Source organism: Chelonoidis abingdonii, chromosome 1, assembly GCF_003597395.2.
Source record: "Chelonoidis abingdonii isolate Lonesome George chromosome 1, CheloAbing_2.0, whole genome shotgun sequence".
In the NCBI taxonomy this organism is placed as follows: Eukaryota; Metazoa; Chordata; order Testudines; family Testudinidae; genus Chelonoidis; species Chelonoidis abingdonii.
Window position 1 is genome coordinate 16,996,169 of NC_133769.1, and position 19,606 is coordinate 17,015,774.

General features: G+C 42.7%; 1 protein-coding gene and 1 long non-coding RNA gene across 4 annotated transcripts in view; one reads left to right on the forward strand and one right to left on the reverse strand.

Annotated features, from left to right (window-relative positions):
• Positions 1-13,176, forward strand: part of LOC116836414 (uncharacterized) — a 65,615-nt gene extending 52,439 nt beyond the window's left edge. The window contains exon 3 of the long non-coding RNA XR_004376456.2: positions 12,794-13,176. This is a non-coding gene — a long non-coding RNA (uncharacterized LOC116836414). The remainder of the gene's footprint in view (positions 1-12,793) is intronic.
• The window catches only part of FRMD4A (FERM domain containing 4A), a 553,835-nt gene that overhangs the window by 406,406 nt on the left and 127,823 nt on the right, over positions 1-19,606 (reverse strand). Inside the window, exon 1 of one of the 3 annotated variants that reach the window (XM_075064302.1) lies at positions 9,045-9,249. The exons of the other annotated variants lie outside the window; for them this stretch is intronic. Within the exon in view, the coding sequence (XP_074920403.1) occupies positions 9,045-9,077 (33 nt within the window). The 5' untranslated portion in view covers positions 9,078-9,249. Of the gene's footprint in view, positions 1-9,044; positions 9,250-19,606 lie in introns of those variants that run through there. 3 annotated transcript variants of the gene reach the window in all.

Consider the following 19,606-nt stretch of genomic DNA (forward strand, 5'->3'; position numbering starts at 1 on the left):
ACCAAGAGCACATTGCCCTTGCTCAAGGATGATCACTGCAAAGTGGACCAACACGCCCTGTTCAAAGGTAGTCCTGTATCCCTGTTACACCTGGGCTCGGTGTAGGGTGGACAATGTCCAGCTGCAAGCCATTGTTTTTTAAGGTCCTAGCATTGAGTCATAGCCTCATGTGGGCTTTTGAGTCACCTACTCACAGACTCGCCCAACACTGTCTTCTGTGCTCACCTGTTTTTTTCTCTTTCCCCTCCTCTGACCAAATCAGAATACTGGTGGGAGACGGCCTAAACGTTTGCCCTAAAACCAGACATTTTCTGATCCGACTCAGAAAGGTTCTGCATTCTGCTGGCGATCACAGGGTTCCTGGTCCTTTCTCGCTCTCGTTTATTTTGAATGTACCCCCATTTTGTGGAAAGGAGGAGAAGGGGATAAGAGAAAAGAAAGAAAGTAAGAAGAGAGAAAGATGAAGATACAGAAGTTTGAAGAAGAAATGGGAGAACATAGACCAGCACAAGGGAGAGAATAAAATAAAAAAGAAGAAGAGAAAGAAGAGAAGCAGAAGAAAGAAGGAAGAGAAAGAAGGTAAAAAAGAGAACGAGAAAAAGGAAAAAAGGGAGAGGAGAGAAGCAGAAACAGAGGAGATGAGTAAATTGAAGAGAGAAGAAGGAAGGATAAAAAAAAAGCCGTGGCAAGAAAAGAAAAGATGGAAAGAAAAGAGAAGAGTGAAAGAAGGAAGGAAAGAAAGAAATGAATAAGAAGAGGAGAAAAGAGAAGGAAAAAAAGGGAAAACAACTTTAAGGGGCCTTCCCTTTGAGAAGGGCAGTGGCCCTGGTAAACAACTTAACAGCCAGGGAGGGGAGGCCACAGTAGAACAAAAACAAAATGGAGTATGGGGACAGCTGTAAGAAACAAAATGGAATAGGGGGATAGCTGTAACAGACAGTTTCCAGACCAGTCTGGTAGCTTAAGACTTGGCCCTCTGGAAGGTCACTACAAGAGTTCAACCACCCCCTCCCAGCAAAATGAAGTCAAAACTTCCCCAAAACAAACATGAAATAAAGGAGTTTTTTTTATCCCAGGGGGGCTTAGCTCTCAGCCACTATGAGGTTATTCATCTGCTTGTCCTCAGCTCTCAGAGCCCAGCCTTCCCCCATGGGATGGGGTGGGGGAGTACCCTTTTCCTGGCAGGCTAAAACAACCAGTGGGCAAGTCCCTGATAAACCCAGTCTGACATCAAGGCTGCCCTTCCTTCAGGGAGGCTATGACCGGCTATAATCCTTCTTCGTTCCTGGCTCCAGCCGGGCTTCTCTTCTCAAGAGAGAGGAGTTGATCTGGTCTCCTTCCTGGCCAGTTACAACTGCACCAAGGTCTCCTTTTCAGCCCCTTTCCTACAGGCCTGACACCCAGAGGTGTAGCAGGCAGGGCTGATTGCAGTGAGCACAATTCATTAACCTTTTCAGCCTGTGTGGGGTTTGTATAGTTCTATCACAGGGCGATGTAATAAGGTGATAGATAAAATTCAGTGAACTTCTAGGGCTTTTTAGCTTTCCACCTCACCCCATCCATTTCCAAGGACCGCAAAACATTACAGGCAAGACTGCCATCCTTACTTACAGAGTATAACCTTACACCTCAAATACTGCCAGTGGATCAGATCACAGAGCCCTTACTCACCCGAGTAGTCCCAATGGAACCACTGGTAGGGTATTTTTATGGCATTAGACAGGATTCCCCTTATCCAACATGAATTAATCTTTTCTTAATGAAGTTTGCTTTCTTTAAAAACTCACCTCCACAATCTTACTCCAAACCCAGCAATTCAGAGATCCAGCCTTAGATAATCACTAATGATTTCCCTTTTAATTATCTCACCACTTTAAATCACCGGGATTGATTGAGCATGTGATTAGGGAAGATCTGCCTGAGAGACTGCCTCAACCTTTATGCAATGCTGTGGCAGATGCAATCCTCCCAAGCACTTGAGCTAACAGCCCCTGGTATAGAAGAGGGGGATGAGATCTGGATGCTCTCAGCAAGAAGACCGTGGCTAAAGATCTGGCTTCTTGCCTTGGTTCACTGGAGTTGGGATTTGCTAGCTTATGACCTGCTGCAAAAGCAATCTGTTTTCTCATGCTTTTCCTGGGCAGGAAGACTGAGGGGAAGGAGAGTCAGTAGAAATAGCGGGTGATTATGCTGGAAGCTATGAAGTGAAGTAGTCTTTCATGGCAGCTGGATTACATGATTATGCCTGGGCTATGAAGGGGATTATGCTGGATCTGGCAAGACTTTTGGAAGTTGTGTTTTTTTTTTAAGAGAGATTTTTATTGCAGTTTGTTAAAATGTGGGCCTTAAAATTGTAACGTGCTTAGAGATTGTGATAAATACCATGGAAGTTCAGATTTAGTTATATCCCCAGACATGCTCTGGGATGAAAGCCTATAGAACACACACAAATCATAAAAATGTTGAGCTGCTAGAGACCAAGAGGTCAGCTAGTCCACCACCACTTTCTGCTCCCTCATGCTGAAGCAGGATTAAGTATCCCTTGACCTTCCTTGACCAGTGTGTCTGTGTGTGCGCACACACTCAAAAAGCCAGTGAAACTATTATGAGGCACATTCTCAGATAGCATAAAATCAGTTGAGTACCCCTGAAATCCCTGCAGCTAAACTGATTTGCACTAGCAAAGGATGGGGCCCACTGTATGTGAAACCGGCATTATGCAAGTACTTTATTGCATGCCAAGTATTCATAAACAACTAGCTTAAGCACACAGAACTGTGACCCGCCAAAAATTTCCTTCAGCATGACCTTACAGTGCTTTACTATGGAGTACAACTGGCTGATCTATCATAATGAATGGACAATTTTTGCAGCATAATCTTCCTCTTAAAATTTATTTTACAGCAGTACTGACTTTAAGACCATTCACAACTAATACCTATGTAACCTTATGATTCATGTCTCACAGGGGGAAGAATTTTAATTCTTTATTTGCAGACAGGCAAACATGCTAGCCAACAGACACCCATGGTAAACTGCTTACTGAAATGACTAGGGTAGGTAGCCATTCAACAAGATCCTTCACCACTTATTGAAAAGCCTTGAAGCCTCTAAATTGTACAGTAAGTTAATTGGATATGCAACCATGTGTCCTACCCTTGTCAATCTTCCTTTTTCATGTTCCATACCCTCTTATTACATCTTGTTCTTATTTAGGGCTAGATGCTATTATTCTCGCTTTAGCTTCATAGTATCTTTAATCCAGTCCTAGTGACTTCAAAGGGACTATTAGTGGATTAAGGTGCTAGTCAAAGCAAGTAAGGCATCAGATTCTGTGGGGAAATCTGTTCCCATAGAAACCAGTGGCAAAATTCTGGGAGTCAAGATTTCACCCTGTTTTTTAGCTAGAAAGCTCTTTGAGAAAGAGGTTGGTTTGTCATAGGTTTGTACAGCCCCACACAATGACTGGGATCTTTTGCAATATAAACAACAATCTCTACCAGCAGTACAGCAGCCCAGTTCCCACCAAGATATGCAACAATGATTTACCATATATTCTAAACAATGCACACTTGCCGACATTGTGCCCAAGTGCAGTAGCAGTTCAAACATTCAGATAGAATACTATACCATGCTGCACGGATACAAAGCAGGATTGGGGAAGAAAAACCATGTAATTTGATTTTTTCCATATCTTTTTTAAAATGTGAGGCAAAACCAATCAGATAATATTATATTGACTGAAGAAATGTTATGAAATAGACACCACTTCCACTTTTTATATTCTACCCATACTTTACATACCTCAACTTTTCTATAGCAAAGAGCTATTCAAATATGAAGCTAAATTCTGCTCTTGGAAACACCCATACAACACCTGCATGTATCAGACTATGATTAATAAAGACAGACCTAGCTCTTCATTTTTTCTGAATTATACTTTACTATCTACAACCTTAGCACATCTCACACAGCATTATTAACCCCAGAGTGAGAGGCAAAGCCATCCTGCTACAGAATATTGTACTACCCTCAGATACTACCGACACTTTGCAGATCACCTACTATATCTTACACATGGATAACATACCTGGTGGCAGGCAGAGGAGTTTAGAGCTTTGGATGCTCAATGCCCATTAGAATTCCGTGGAAGCTAGATATTCAAATCCCTTAAGTGACTGAGAAATTTCCACCCTCTGTACACTAGCGGTGCCCAATTTTCATAGGTAGATATTGAAATAGGACACCCAAATTTAGATGTATAATTGCGCCTTTATTATGCGATTTGAGTTTCCAATGGAGTGATGTGACTGTTCCGTCTGAAAACTGTCCCCACACTGGGTCCTGTCAATGTTAATAAGTCATGCAGAAGTTACATGAAGGATTCCCATATATTGTATCATAACACTCATGTAATTCTTAAAGATGGGGCTAAGCATTTTTATTCTGATACACTAGGGCACTTATGCACATGCTTAACTTTAAACACATGAGCAGTTCCACTGAGGTTAAAGTTAAAAACATGCTCAAGTGATTTGATGGATTGGAGCTTAATAGAATTTTTTTTTTTGGTCCTAACAAAAAAGCACATCACAGCTTCAGTGTTGTATCTGAAAACTTCACTTTTCAGTTCACATCAAAAGGAGACAAAACAAACACAAAACAGTAATCAGACATCCAAGATCTCTAACTACTGAGTAGAGCTGGTTGGGCATTTTCTACTCCAGAACTCTTGTTTAGGGTAAGTCCCCCTCCCAATCCCCTCCATCAATCTCAATGGCTCAGTGTCTCCATCATCCAATGGCTGTCAAAGTAAGGCAGAACATGGATGCAATATCTTCCAGGGCTTATCAACACTGATTTGTAAGTAGTGAACTTATCTATAGAATATACAAGGAGTAATTCAACCACTCAGAAGAGTGATCGAGTGATTGAAAAATAAAGAGTCTTTAATGCAGCCACAAGAAAAAGGTTCAACAACCAAAAAAACACAAAACAGTAACACCGTGGGAATTTGCTAATCCCAAGAACCTATAATAAACTGATAAAGTTAATAAGATTCAATAATAGAGCTTTTAAAACACTAATGGGGCTTCTCTATCTAAACATTGCACACAGTATTTATTGAGTTCCCTAGCTGAATTCTCTGTATACAAAACACTAAAAATTCATTATCTCTAGATGCAATACTTAGTAAATTCAATGGTAATTAATCTCCATTTACCCTCTGTGTACATTTGTGAGCAGATGAAAAGTTCACTCAACAGTTCTGTCAGTCGAAAGAAAACATATTGCTTTGATGATTTCCCCCCACCCCCTTGCAAATCCGTTCTTCCCCAGGAGAAAAAAGGGCACAGTTAGCCAATTTTGCATGGTTCAAGCCAGTTGCTCATTGCAAATTCAGTAGCATTCATTGGCATGTGTTAGCTGCAGAGAAACTGAAATTACTGAAATTCTTATACCAGCATAATTCACTAAAGGCAGTACATTGAGGATTAAGGAGAACTGTGAGTGCTTGAGGATTATCAAACAAATCAAAAGGGAGAGGCTAGTTATATTTATACATTTCTTCCTTCTTTTAAAGGCCAGCTGTATTCCATGAACTTCCTAGTCTTTCAAAGGTGGTATCCTGCATCACCATCATATGTGTTCATTTGTTAAGATTTCAATTAATCATAACCATGCTAGGCAGAAGAATCCAATTAATATGTGCTGGTAATATTTAATGTCATAATTAAGTCTGATTATCCCAGAGTGGTAGTGCAGCACTCCCTTATTTTAAGCCAAGTGAAATGTAACCATCAACACAAAGAATGCTGCCAAGGTTCACAGGTGCATTCCACTTAGCTGCCTTAATTTTATTTTACAATCACACTACTCTACTTTGCCTTAACTTTACACATATTCATGTGCCACTTAGGCAAATTTTAAGGTATAAATGCATTAAGCACCCATAATTTAGTCTGATGAAGTCTATTACATGGTACACTGCAATTACTGTTTGATGTCCAATTTACCCTAAATATTTTCTAGTGTTGCTAAGTTATTAAGTAACCATGCTATACAGAAACCTAGCTCGCTTCAGTGACCAAATGGATCAACATTTTATGGAATCTGAAATTCAGATAACTTCCATGCAAAATAACAGACTGAAGTCTCACGTAGGAGCATAGCAGAGAGTATTTCTAATCTTCAAACTGAATCTCATTCACAGTAAGGCCCCTTTTCTTTGCACGGTTAGAAAAAAAAAAAGAGTAAGGTGTGAATGCAGTCTACATCACTTTTTGGCCCCTTCACCCTGCCAGAGTACTTTAAAAGGGACTTCATGTACATAAGAAGCAGGCCCATTGCTTTTAATTATCCATGTAGACAAATGAGCATTCTGTGTGTATTTGTTTTAAAATGCTTACTCTAGATTTGAGCATTTGAAATAGAACTGCATGTGACTTCAGGAAACCAGAAGTTAAATTTTAAAAGCAAATATTTGTTTATTTGCACCTCATCATAATGCAATGGAAAAATTCTAGCTATCTGCATTTACAGCAAGATTTTATTTTGTGAGGTTATTGAATTTATGTTCAATTCTCCATTAGGCAAGGACTTCAGAGAGAACATAAAAGTGAATTAAAAATGTTTCTTGAAGTAATTTTCACATTGCTTTTGCATAGAAACTTAAATACAGACTCTGACCTTTGTTACATGATGTAACTCTGGAGTAACTGCATCAGCTTCCATGGAGTTACTCCAAATTTACTCCAAGTTAACCAAGTTAAGAATCTGGTCTTATACCTTCAGTGGAGTTACTCCAGCACCAATATAAACAAAATGGGGATCTGTCTTTTAAGGGGTTACTCTGGATTACAGCAAGATAATGAAGATCAGAGTCTGACCCTTAGTATTCCATCAGAACAAAATAGGATCTAGAGGTCTGGGTCTAAATTCCCACATAGATTCCTCTGAAGGAGCAATAAATAACCTTGAAGACGTAATTGTCACAATGGAGTCTTGTTAACAGTATTACTATTAAATTGCAACTGCATTTACAATGCAAGTTAGATTGACAAGCAGAATATATGGCATGGGGGGCAGCCCACTAGCATTCAATTTCCACCTTTTTTACTCGATCATTTTTATAGCTGTGTGTGCATTTAACATAAATGATACTGCAGGTGCTGATATTACTCACACCCAACTGTAATTTCAACATTAGCCTGATAACACACCAAAACCATGCTAGCTTGCCTAAGGCTAGAATTTCAAAAGGGTGGATACAGTAACACACAATGAAACATCACCCCAAACTTTGCAGACTTTCCCTCTGTGCAAAGGAAGATGAGAACCGGTTGACAGTCTTTTATCTCTTGTTGCAAAAAAATTCTTAGTTCTTTTAATAAGTGTAATGTGCACATTCACCCTTAATCACAGTAGGTGCAGATGCATGACCCTAAATTACTATGTGAATGTTTCATTTTATAAAGTGCCATCAGCAACATCCCAGCAAAGGGGATACACGCTAGCACAGTGTTTCTCAAACTGGGGTTGCCGCTTGTGTAGGGAAAGCCCCTGGTGAGCCAGGCTGGTTTGTTTACCTGCCCAGTCCGCAGGTCCAGCCGATCGGGCGGGTCCCCCTGGCCGCAGTTGGCTGCTCCAGGCCAATGGGAGCTGCTGGAAGCCGCGCAGGCCAAGGGATTTACTGGTGCTGCTTCCAGCAGCCCCCATTGGCCTGCAAATTACATGTAACGCAAAAAAGGTGGGAGACAGTGATAAAAATTATCAGTTGGATATAGGGTTAAGTTATAGCCCTTTGTTGGCAATATAGGGTTTTTAATAGCAAAAGCTGGGAAACAGAGGTTTAAAAATATCCAGTAAGGAGGGTGAGAGTATCAGTGCAGATCTCCAGATAGCAGAACTGTAAAAACACCCAATCTAATAGTTCTCTCTCTCTAGATTATACACCCCCTTAAATGGTTCGCATGTTAGACAGTCTCACACTGGCGGTCTTGCTGCTGCTGAGAACTCTCATTCTGTCCCGGTTCTCTCACTGCAAAGCTGCAACCGACTGGAGCGGGGTCGCCCAACGGAGCTTCACCTGCTCCAGTATGGGTAATGTAGGATGGGATCCACCCGCCCCACCCCCCTTGAAATATGCCCAGAGCCCTCAATCTCCTTTGATGTCAGTGGAAACTAAAAGTGCTCTCTACACAGGACTACTTAGCACATGGCAGGATGAAATCATCAATCACCCTCATAGAATAGCAGGATTGGAAGGGACCTCAGGAGGTCATCTAGTCCAACCCCCTGCTCAAAGCAAGACCAACACCAACTAAATCATCCCAGCCAAGGCTATGTCAATAGCTATGTCCCATACCCTGTTGTGGGATTAAAGGATCAGAGAACACCTTTCTGGCACACCGGATTTTGCAGAACCAAGCCCAGCACTGGGCTTTTCCGCCTCTGACTGTGTCTCCTTGGGAGCTCAAAGTTCCCGAATGGAAGAAGGCGAAGGCTGCCCCGCTAGGAGAGTGGGAGAGCAGAGAAGCCGGGGGACCAGTCCACCCACGCCTGGAAAGTGCAACACTTTTACTTTCCCTTTCGGAGCGTTCAGGGAAATGCTCCGGTCTGTTTCGCACCCACGGGTCGGCACGCGCCGGTCTGTGCCTAGATGGGCGCTTTTCCTCGCCTGGAAAGTGCGACTCCGGCACCCGAGAGCAGCCCCACCGCCCCGCGGGTTGTCAGTCAATGGCATTCCGCCCCGCACCGGAGAGGCTCAGATGGGTAACCCCAATAAAGAGCGGTCCCTCTCCTCCAAAAAGCGAACTCACGGACACAGGTCCTCTGCGGCGAAAGGGAGTGATGGGAGGAGGAGTGACCCCTGCCCCCCTTTGAAGCGGCTCCGCTCGCGTCTTCATAGAGTCGCCTCCCCCAGTGCAGTTGTGCAAGAGCCGGGAGACAAAAGCGGGGAGTCTCCTGTTCGCCCAGACAGCCCCGCGCCTCCCCGGGTGGTAGCAGCTTCGCAAGGCATTCCCAGTGCTCCCCCCACCTACCTTGGTTCTCATCGGAGACAGGAGCCCTTCCATTGTGGCGGGAGCCTCATGCCAGTCCGCCCTCCGGATTAGTCCCTCTTCCCTTCCTCAGTCATTCCCTCAGCACCGGAGTCAGCGTCACCTCAAGACCCACCAGGGACGCGTCCCTCGCGCCGGATGAGCCACCGAGCCAAGCCGGCGAACTTGAAACCAGCAGCGGTGTGGAGCTTGGTTCCTGGCGGAGCTTTCCTCTCGCCACCCCCTCTCTGCACAAGCCGCCTGTAGCTAGATTGGTGCCAGAGTCGCTGACAAACGCTCCCTGTCTTACGTAACGCGTTCAGCACAGGACAAGGGATCTTAGCCCAAGCGCAGGATCACACGGGACAAGTGTGGTGGGTCCGGGAATCCGCATTGCCTATAATAGCACGAGGAGGGTATTAATAGGCAGCATTTTCTAGCCTCCTTTTGTGTGGCTGACGAGTAACCACTCTCTGGAGTCGCTAAAAAGACGGACAACAAAAGTCTCAGTTACAGGTGTGGCTGAGCAGTAGATTTTCTGGGGTTATTATTAAAATATCATATTCCAGATCCACAGCTTTAAGCAACATGCTTTTCTCAGCTAGCTGTTCGGGGACTGCCTGCAGTGGTGAATAGGTGAGTATCAACTCCGGAGTGCTTGGGCTGTCAAGGAGGATGCTGAATACACTCACCCTCCTGTCTGTTTCACTCAAGGATGGTGCTCTCAGTTGTAGATGAGAGACACAGAGGAAAGTGGATGGGATGAAAGGAAGCCAGTGCTCTAAGGTTGGAGAGCAGCAGGCCAGCTGCATTGGGCATTTCCCTGTCCTCACTCCATGGGATCGCGTCCTCTTTAGGGAAAGGAAAGATGATTTTGCGGCTAAGATTCAGCAGAACTGGGTGACTCTGCCACACACTCTTCCTGTGTGACCTCAGTCAGTTCACTCACTTTTTGTACCTGGTTCCCCATCTATAAAACATCTCTCACCTTATTTTCTTTGTGTATTGGACCTGTGAGCTCTTTGGGGCAGGGAATCTCTGTGTGCATCTACAGTGCTTAGTACAATTAACATCTCCTCTCAGTTGATGCCACTAGAAACTACAAAAAACAAACAAAACCAGGACACTAAACATAACCCAGATTATTTACTACTATTATAGAAACACTAAGAGGTCTCATTGCAATGAGCCCTGTACAAGCATATGGTAAATACACAATCTCTGCACTGAACAGCCCTACTAGAAATCCACCAACAATGTCACTGGACAAAAGAACCCCAGATCATGCTTCAGGGGCCTATGAATAGAGGACTGGAAGGGACCTCCTTCATTGAGTCCAGTGTCTATCACAGGCAATGTGGTCATATGATCCAGTTTCTACATTTATTATAGATTCTAACGCCAGAAGGGACCACTGTGATCACTTGACCTCCTGTATAACAAACCATAGAAACAACAAGGAGTCCAGTGGCACCTTAAAGACTAACAGATTTATTTGGGCATAAGCTTTCTTTTTTTGAAAACCCATGAAAGCTTATGCCCAAATAAATCTGTCAGTCTTTAAGGTGCCACCGGACTCCTTGTGGGTTTTTGTGCATACAGATTAACATGGCTACCCTCTGATACAGACCATGGAACTTTCACAAAATAGTTCTTCAAGCAGATCTTTTAGAAAAGCATCCAATTAGGGTTTTAAAATGGTCTGTAATGGAGAATCTACCATGACCAGTGGTTAATTACTCCCATCGTTAAAAATGTACAGCTGATTTTCAGTCTGAATTTGTCTAGCATTCTTTGGTAGAATTAAGAGCCCATTATTAAATATTTGTTCCTCACATTGGTACATGTAGATTGTAATCAAGTCACCCATTAGTTTTCTCTTTGTTAAGCTAAATAGATTGGGCTCCTTGAATCTACCACTATAAGGTATATTTTCTAATCCTTTAGTCATTCTTGTGGCCTTTCTCTGAACCCTCTCTAATTTATCAACATTCTTCCTGAATTGCGGGCACCAGAATGAGACACAGTATTCCAGCCGCCATCACACTAATGCCAAGTATAGGGTAAAATAACCTCTATACTCCTACTTGAGATACCCCTGTTTATGCATCCCAGGGTCACATTAGCTCTTTTGACCAGAGTGTCACACTGGAAGCTTATGTTCAACTGATTATCCGCTCTGATCCTCAGATCTTTTCAGAGTCCCTGCTTTCCAGGATAGAGTTCCTCATTCCATAGGTATGGCCTACATTCTTTGTTCCTAGATGTATACATTTAGTCACATTAAAATGCATATTGTTTTCTTGTGCCCACTTTACCAAGCAATCCTGATCACTGAGTCAGTGACCTGTCTTCTTCATTATTTACCACTCCCTCAGTTTTTGGGGCTTCTGCAAATTTTATCCATGATCTTGTGTTTTCTTTCAGGTCATTGGTAAAAGTGTTAAATGGTGTAGGGCCAAGAAAAACACACCCACTTGATGATTCTCCCAATTACAACCACTTTGAGATCTATCAGCTAGCCAGTTTTTAATCCATTTAATGTGTACCATGTTAATTTTATATTTTTCTAGTCTTCAGATCAAAATGTCATGTGGTAACAAGTCAGACACCTTACAGAAGTCGAAGTATATTATGTCAGTACTACCACCTTTATCAACCAAATTTGTAATCTCAAAACAGAAGATATGAGGTTAGTTTGGGAGGATCTATTTTTCAATCATAGAAGCATCTTAACTTTGATGCTTAATTGAATATCCTTTTTTTTTTTTTTTTTTTTTTTAAGTTTACTCGCCATTACTAGAGTTGGGCCTGAATGAAGCCCCCCCAGAGATGAACACCCATAAACTTTGGGAAACATAGGATGTGAATCCAGATACTGGTCCAAGCTGTGTAGTTGACCTCCAACAATAGATGAACCAAATCCTTAAACTCCAAAACACACACAAAGGCTGGGAAAGTTTAGATCTGGGTCCAATCTCTGTGGCTCTGTCTGGTCTTTAAAGACAGCTTGGTCCTGAAATATGCTGAGAGCTCTCAACCCCCTTTGAGATCAATGGAAGCTAGAAGTGCACTCTACACAGGAATATATAGCACATTGCAGGACAAAGTCCTAAATCACTATCATACCCTTAAATAGAATTAAAATGATCAAAGAACACCTTTCTGGTACACCAATCTTTGCTAGGGGTGTTTAATCAAGAGGTGTATGGTGATCCAGCTGTCTTTATACACCAGTATGTGGTGATAAAATGAGCAAAAGGAGAAAGTCATTCACACTACAGTAACATTTCAGAGACACGGCAATCAGTGATCCTCTTCGGTCTTGTCATACCTGAAATAAATCTCTGGGAAATTTTCTTATGGTGACCTGTCTATTCACTATGTCACTAAACAGGACAATAAGATCACCTGCTGCATTACATTTTGTGTGCACTGCTTGGGGACCATGTGACAAGTCAGATCATCAGCTGAACAAAAGGTAGCATCAAGGTGTTGCCATGGTGACTTCCCAGCAGTCTGAATTGCTATGGCATTATAAGGGGAGGGGTGGGGGGAATCCCAATCATCTACTGTAGCAATGTTGAAACACCTTATTTTTAGAATGTGCAGCATGTAGAACACTAGTGAATATTTAACACTGTAAGCGTCTTTCCTGCTTGCTTTTCTTTTCGTGGCTTGTTTGCTATGAATGCAATGTTTGCCCTTAAAAGAGTATGAATCTCATTGCTATTATGCTTTTTCTTTCACAGCTTCTCCATCATCTCCTGCATTTTGTTAGACTCTTATTAAATAGCAGATGCTAACAAATGGAGGCCAAAGCACTACACCCATAGTATCAGCAAAACAAATCCCACATTAGAAGGAAGCAACGTAGTCCTGGGAATACGTCAAGAGAATGGGAAACATGGATCTGGAATCTATTCCAGGCTTCGCTACTGACTTGCTGCAGGATATTAATCAAGTTACTCAGGGCCAAGTTGTGATTTGGAATACAAGTCCAAGTAACAGAGTAAGAGCAGCCCAGATACTCCTGCAGGCCCAACATCCAGGTAGCCTGCAAAAGGGTAAGTGGGAGCCTTGTGCACCTGCTTACTGCTAACTAGAGCTGGCCAACATCCTTTCATTATAAAAAGAGTCATGCAAAAAATATTTTGAAACAAATTCAGACAACTCACAAAAATGAAAAATGTACAGATTCTTTCCCCCCATGCCCTCCTTTTTCCAATGGCTAAACAGGAAAGAGTACAGAACCCAAAACCAAAAGCCTGAACATTTCCTATGTTTTCATGATACATTTTGAATAATGTGGACAGCAGAGGGACATCCGTAATGTTGGCTACACTGGCCAGTGAGTGCTGGGTGGAGCCAAGCTAGTGCATGGGCTGGTAGAATTTGCTACTGGTATAGGCCAGTAGACTCCCCCTCCCAATCAAACAAGGAAGTAGTGGGAGTGGGAGCACTGCAACTCAGAGAGGTGTCTCTGAGGTCTAGTGCTACTGGGGATACTCCTAGGATGATGCAGCTCATGAACTACCCTCTTGATGAAGACTGGGCCCAAAGTCACAATTGAGCCCATAACCTCTGTGCCTCAGTTTCCCCCATCTTTAATATGTGGGATAGGGAGTTCTAGTCCTGTGCATTACCCACAAAACTACTGAAGATAGGTTAGACTGACATATAGACGATGCTTTGAGTTCCTGTCTCAGCAGAGGATTAATTTCAAGGAGAAATTATAAATCCCTCCCTCTGCCCCCCAAGTGGCTAGTCGATTCCTTTCTGAACTCTTCTATTACTACACATGAAGAAGGATTTTGATCAGAAAGGTTAGTTAACAATGTTGTGTTTTGGTCTGTGTTTATTCTAGCCTGTTACTCTCATAGTCACAGGTGTTTCATTTACAAGTCATTTGCAGAGTTTTGGGTTTTATTATTTTGAGACTGCCAGCTCTACAAATGCAACCTGGGGCGCCTTAAAGCTAAGGCCAGGTCTACACTACAGACCTATATTGATATAACTACATTGCTGAGGGGTGTGAAAAATCCACCTGGCTAAGCCACTACTCCGGATTCCAGTCCAGGGACCCTATGTCTAGGAACGACAGTCTGCTTGCTCCCAGACCATGTAGCTATTTCCCAGGACTCCTTACTTCCTTCTTCTGTCCCCCTAGATTTACTGGTCCAAACTCCTTCCTCTCAAGGACTAACTATAGGCTACTTCCCCGTAACTTCTTGGCAGACTGTCACTCCAAACTCCCCCATCCTGCTCCCAGGGAGTGACTGCAGACTACTTCCTCTGGAGCCCCCCTCTGTTCTCAGCTTGCTGCTTTACATAAGCTCAACCTTCACCTAGCCGGCTGGGATTCCTCATCAATTGGCCTTTAAATCCCTGGGTCTCCCACAAGGTGCTGCCTATCAGGTTAATTGACCTAATTTAACCTGCTCTGCCTTGTGTGGCATGGACAGCCCATCCCATATGGCACTCAAATAAAAATAACTCCTCTTTATTTGATTGCATCCTTAAGATCTAAATGACCCATTTCTCAGAGTCGTTCCATTCCACTCACAAAGCAATATTATGACTGTTAAAGTCTACTTCTAAGATTTTTTTAAAGTGACAAGTAATTTTGGGTGCCTATGTTGAGATATTTTAAAGAGCCCGGAGGACAGGGTGCTAAGCACTTTCTGACAATCAGGACATTTTAAGTAGGGTTGCCAACCCTCCAGGATTGGCTTGGAGTCAGCATTGGTCTCCCGGTGACTAGCAGTCCAGGAGATCTTAATAGGCTATTTTAAGAAAATATTACATCATGGGGGGAGGGGGGAATCTCTTGGAATAGCTTCAGTTAGAGCTGGTAACCTTAATTTTAAGATTTCTATAAGTTAGGCACTTAAAAATCACTAGGCACTTTGGAAAAATCTTAGGCTTGATGTTAAGCTACAGACCAACAAATAAAATAGCTTAAACCAAAGTCATTTTAGTAGTTAAGACTTTTAGCACAAAGGCAGCATAATTATTTGCTCTCATATTGGCTCTTCTATCCATTGCCCTCAGAGCAGTTTGATAAAGTTAGTCTCCCAATTCACCAGTAAGATAGGCAAGCATGATCGTCCCCATTTAATAGATGGGGAAACTGAAGCAGAAAAGGTTGTCCCTTGGCCACGCAGTCTGGAGCTGAGAATAAACTGTGGGAGTCATCCACATCCTAGAGCAGGGAGAGGCAGGATTGCCCAGTGGATAGGGCACCGACTGGCCATCAGGACCCTTCAGTTCTATTTCAGCTCCGCTACTGGCCTGCTTTGCGATCTGGGCGACTCTCTTACCTCTTTGTCTCAGCTGCTTCTTCTGTAAGATGGGGCTAATGAGACTTACCAGTATTTTGAGAGCTAGAATTGAAAAGTGCTAGATGAGAGAGTCAGTTATCAGTATAGCAGAGGAGATGGGCCCCAAGTCTCCTAATTCCCAGCTATGTGCTGTAACCACAAGGCTACCCTCCTACCTAGTCTCCTGATGAAAAGGTTGCATTGTAAATAGGAGTAAAGGTAAATCATAAATGGTAAGTCTCTAAGGTGCCACAAGGATTCCTCATTGTTTTGCGGATACAGACTTACACGGCTACCACTCTGAAACTTGGCACCATGCAAGGCACTGAATTTAGCTGTATGAAGTGAAAATCCATCAGCTTCATGGAAAACAAACAAACAAAAACCAACTTGTGCAGATACAAACAGAGGCATCTGATGAAGTGGGTTATGCCCAAATAAATTTGTGTCTCTAAGCTGCCACAAGGACTCCTCGTTGTTAGAGCTATTTTGTTTCCCTAAGTACTAATATAATTGTGGTCCTGGATGTTATCAAGACATGTGTGAAGCCTTTTATTAGCATACAAATTGTATGAATATATATTTTCAACAGTAAAATGGATGACTCATTCATGCACTTTGCAATCATCTAGACAGGGCATGGTGTTCAGTGCTCTGTATATAGCAACAGACGCTAAGTGCGTTTGTATTGTGCGAATGAATCAACACAATGGGATAAAAGAAACTGTTTTTGCAGCTAGCAATGTCAAGGACTCCACATCCTTGTCAAGATCTAGGTCAAATTAAATGCCAGTTTTTAAAGCTACGTCTCGGGCAAACCACAGCTATTATGTTCTCTGTGAGAACACTACCTCTGACTATTATGTTCTCTGCAAGAACAGTCTCTGATGTAAGGTGACTTCCCACCTATCCCATAAGAAACAATAAATACTCTCACTGCCCCATGCACAGTGCTCAGAACAGGAGAGAAAATCTTAGCTCTATACAGGGCAGGCAGGGCATTAAAGAAGAAACCATTAGTGTCATATGGTGTGTTTGCAGGAAAGGTATCTCTCACTGAAACACTGAATTGTACGGGTAGACCCCCGTCCACCATGTTAGTCAGTGGAAACAGCTTCTTTCACTGACTGCCCCACCCTGATTTGTGGAAAGACCAAGGAGCTTCCAACACAACATAAACCCCTCCACTTTGTGCTTCCTAGGAAAGCCCCCCCCCCCCCCACACTTCCAGTGCTTTCAACAGTTCTTAAGAGAGGCACTGCATGCAGAATGGATAAAAACCTATGAGAAGATCCCTCCTTTTAACTTCCCTCTCATGCATTTGCTCTGACAGAGTCAGCATCTCACAATGCAAATAAGAACTGAGCAGCAGACTTCAGCCTTTAAAGTGTGACTGTACCTGGAAGAGCGACTCTAAAATTACCCACAGAGAGCCCAGGATTTATTCTCTGTCACAGCTCCAACTGTGAGCCCTGCTGTGTAGCCAGATGGGGTGTAGGTCTCTGTGGGGTAGCAATATTGGAGTCTCTACCCACTACTTCTTTGGGTCAGGCCCTAGAATACTGTTGTGTGATCTTTACAGAAGGAGTTTGTTTTTTAAAAACTCCAACAACTCTGGCTTTTGAGAAATATTAATGGTTGATAATATTCACGCATAATTTCCACTGATTTTTAGTTGCTCTATGTCCAAGATGGGGTTTATGCTCTTTTTCCTGGAATATTATTCTACCCTCTAACAATCACTGTCAGACATTTTTTTCCTGATGAGCCTAAATATTCCTCTTCATCATTTTAATCCTTCTCATACCACTTTGATCAACTCTTAACAAGTTCTGCGCCTCTTTCAGCCACCACACCCTTCATACCCTGGGAGAATCATGGCATCACTCTATGTGACCCTAAGAACTGCTCAATGCCAACTAGGAAAGTGGGTTACAAGGATATTCTGATCATGGTATATACGTTCTGGTTCAACAACGACTAATGCAAGATCTTAAATGAAAGCCAGGATCACACTGTTCATTACTATTGTTGTGAAATGTACATACATAACTTTTTTACATAGCACCTGTATGTCTAGGGAAAGCTCCTAAAATCTGAATCAAGGCAGGCCTGATAAATAGGTTTCTGTCAGACAAAGGATATATATTCACTTGTTTATATGGTTTCACATGTAAATTAAGCATTGTAAATCAACACAATGGAAGCCCTATTTATATACAAAGGCAACAGGGGGCTAGGAAGTCAACACAGAGACAAGACGCCAGATAGACAAGACACCAGACACTGAACTGCAGAAGGTTGTCCTGTCTCTGAGAAATATAAGGGGAAGGCAAAAATATACTCCTTTATCCTGCATCTAGAAAGTAAATAGAGAATGCGTTTATATGATGAAAACGGGATCCCAACCAGCCTTGGTTGGAAATGCTGCAAAAGGCAATGGGTGAGATAAAACTGCTCTAGACAGCAGGTTAGCCTGTTAAGTTTAGTCTCAAGAAAGAATTTATTGATTTTGTTTATAGCTCTTCTGTTTCCGTTATCCTTACTCACAATCTCTTCAATCTTGATCTTGGACAATAAATCTTTGATTGTTTTCACTATATATATATCTCAGTGCTGTGGTATTATACAAGAAGATGATTCTGAATTGAATCAGTCAAGCTGGTGTGTATAGTGTTCACTTGGAGACAGCAGACCTGGTATTACGTGACTGTTCAATGGATAAGAGGCTGAATTCTACAGGGGGATGCCTCACAGCAGCTTGGGGACTGGGGTGCACCTACTGTTCACCTGCAAGGCAAGGTGAGGGCTGGCATAGCCCAGAGCAGATTGTTTGGGTGACTAACAGACTGGGGGTGTAAGGGAGCTGACACCCAGTTAAGCACAAACAAGTCTTCTTGCTGGAGGCGGGGCAGGGTGGGATAAATAAGGTGACTTATGGTCCTGGGCACTCTGAGAACCATCACATCCTGTCATTGGTTAGTGAAGCGAAACATATTTTGTTTTTTTCCAATTTTTACTTCAGCCCCTTGGTCATTTTCGCTCTTCTCTGAATTTCCTCTATCACCTTAGCAATCTCCTTCTGATAAAGAGCCCAGAACAATACACAGTATTCCAAGCATGGTTTCATCCCTGACTCTATGATGTGATCCATCTATCTATACACTCCTGCTGCTTTATTACCATCTTGCACCGCAAATTCATATCTAGTTTACTGTGCTCTAAGAGCTCCAAACCTTTCCAAGTAATTCCCTTTTACTGACTCTCTGCAGCCCAGTTTATTCTTTTCCAGATAATTTTTCCCCACTTTTGTAGTTTGAGTTTCATTGTATTTAGAGAGAGAGTGTAGCTAAGGCAACGGACTGAGACTCAAGAGACCTAGCTTCTATCCCAGGGTCTCCCACTGACTTGCTTGGTAAACGCGAGCATGATATTTCAACTCTCCATGCCTCTGCTTCCAGTCCCACCCCTTCACTGTCCAAACAGGAAGTTATTTGGGACAGAGACTGTCTAGGACTATGGACCTATTCGTTCCTTGCCTAGTGGCATCCCACTTTCATTAGGAACCCTCTATGTGCTATTGTAATAGCAAGACATTTCTGCACATCTTTCTGACCGTCTTAGATCCCTTCTCTGTCTTTATTGGTGCAATGGGTTGTTTGCCAACCTCCCCACTCCTTCCAGAATATTAATCAAGATGGAAATTACTGATCCCTCCAACACCCCACTAGACACATTGATATTTATGTTCATAGACTTCATGTCTGTAGCTCAGACAGTTTCAGTGTAAGCAACTGCCCCCACTTTCTTCAAAGTGAATTTGAGTGAATATTTTAAGTAGGATTTCATGAGGAACGATCATCAAATGCTTTGTTAAAATCTAAGTGCCTGATCTCCTTCCACTGAAGCCAACGGCAAAGCTCACAGAGCAGGATTAGACCCTATTTTACATCTACTGCATTCCTTGCATTCACCGAGTCTGTAATTCTATCAGACACAAGGATGAAGGCTGTATGCTATGAGTCTCATTCGTTACCATAAAAGTGTGCTGATTGCTGGTTATTGTTCCTCTTGGTGATAAGAGAACATTGTGATATATGGGTACAATCCAGACTGAAGAGTAGCTATGTCACCCCTGCCTTGTAATCTTGGGTGTCCTTTACAATGCTTTCCTAGTGTAGCCTCCAACAGGGACTGCTCACAAGCAGCCTTCAGCATGTAAATCACTCCCAGATACATCTG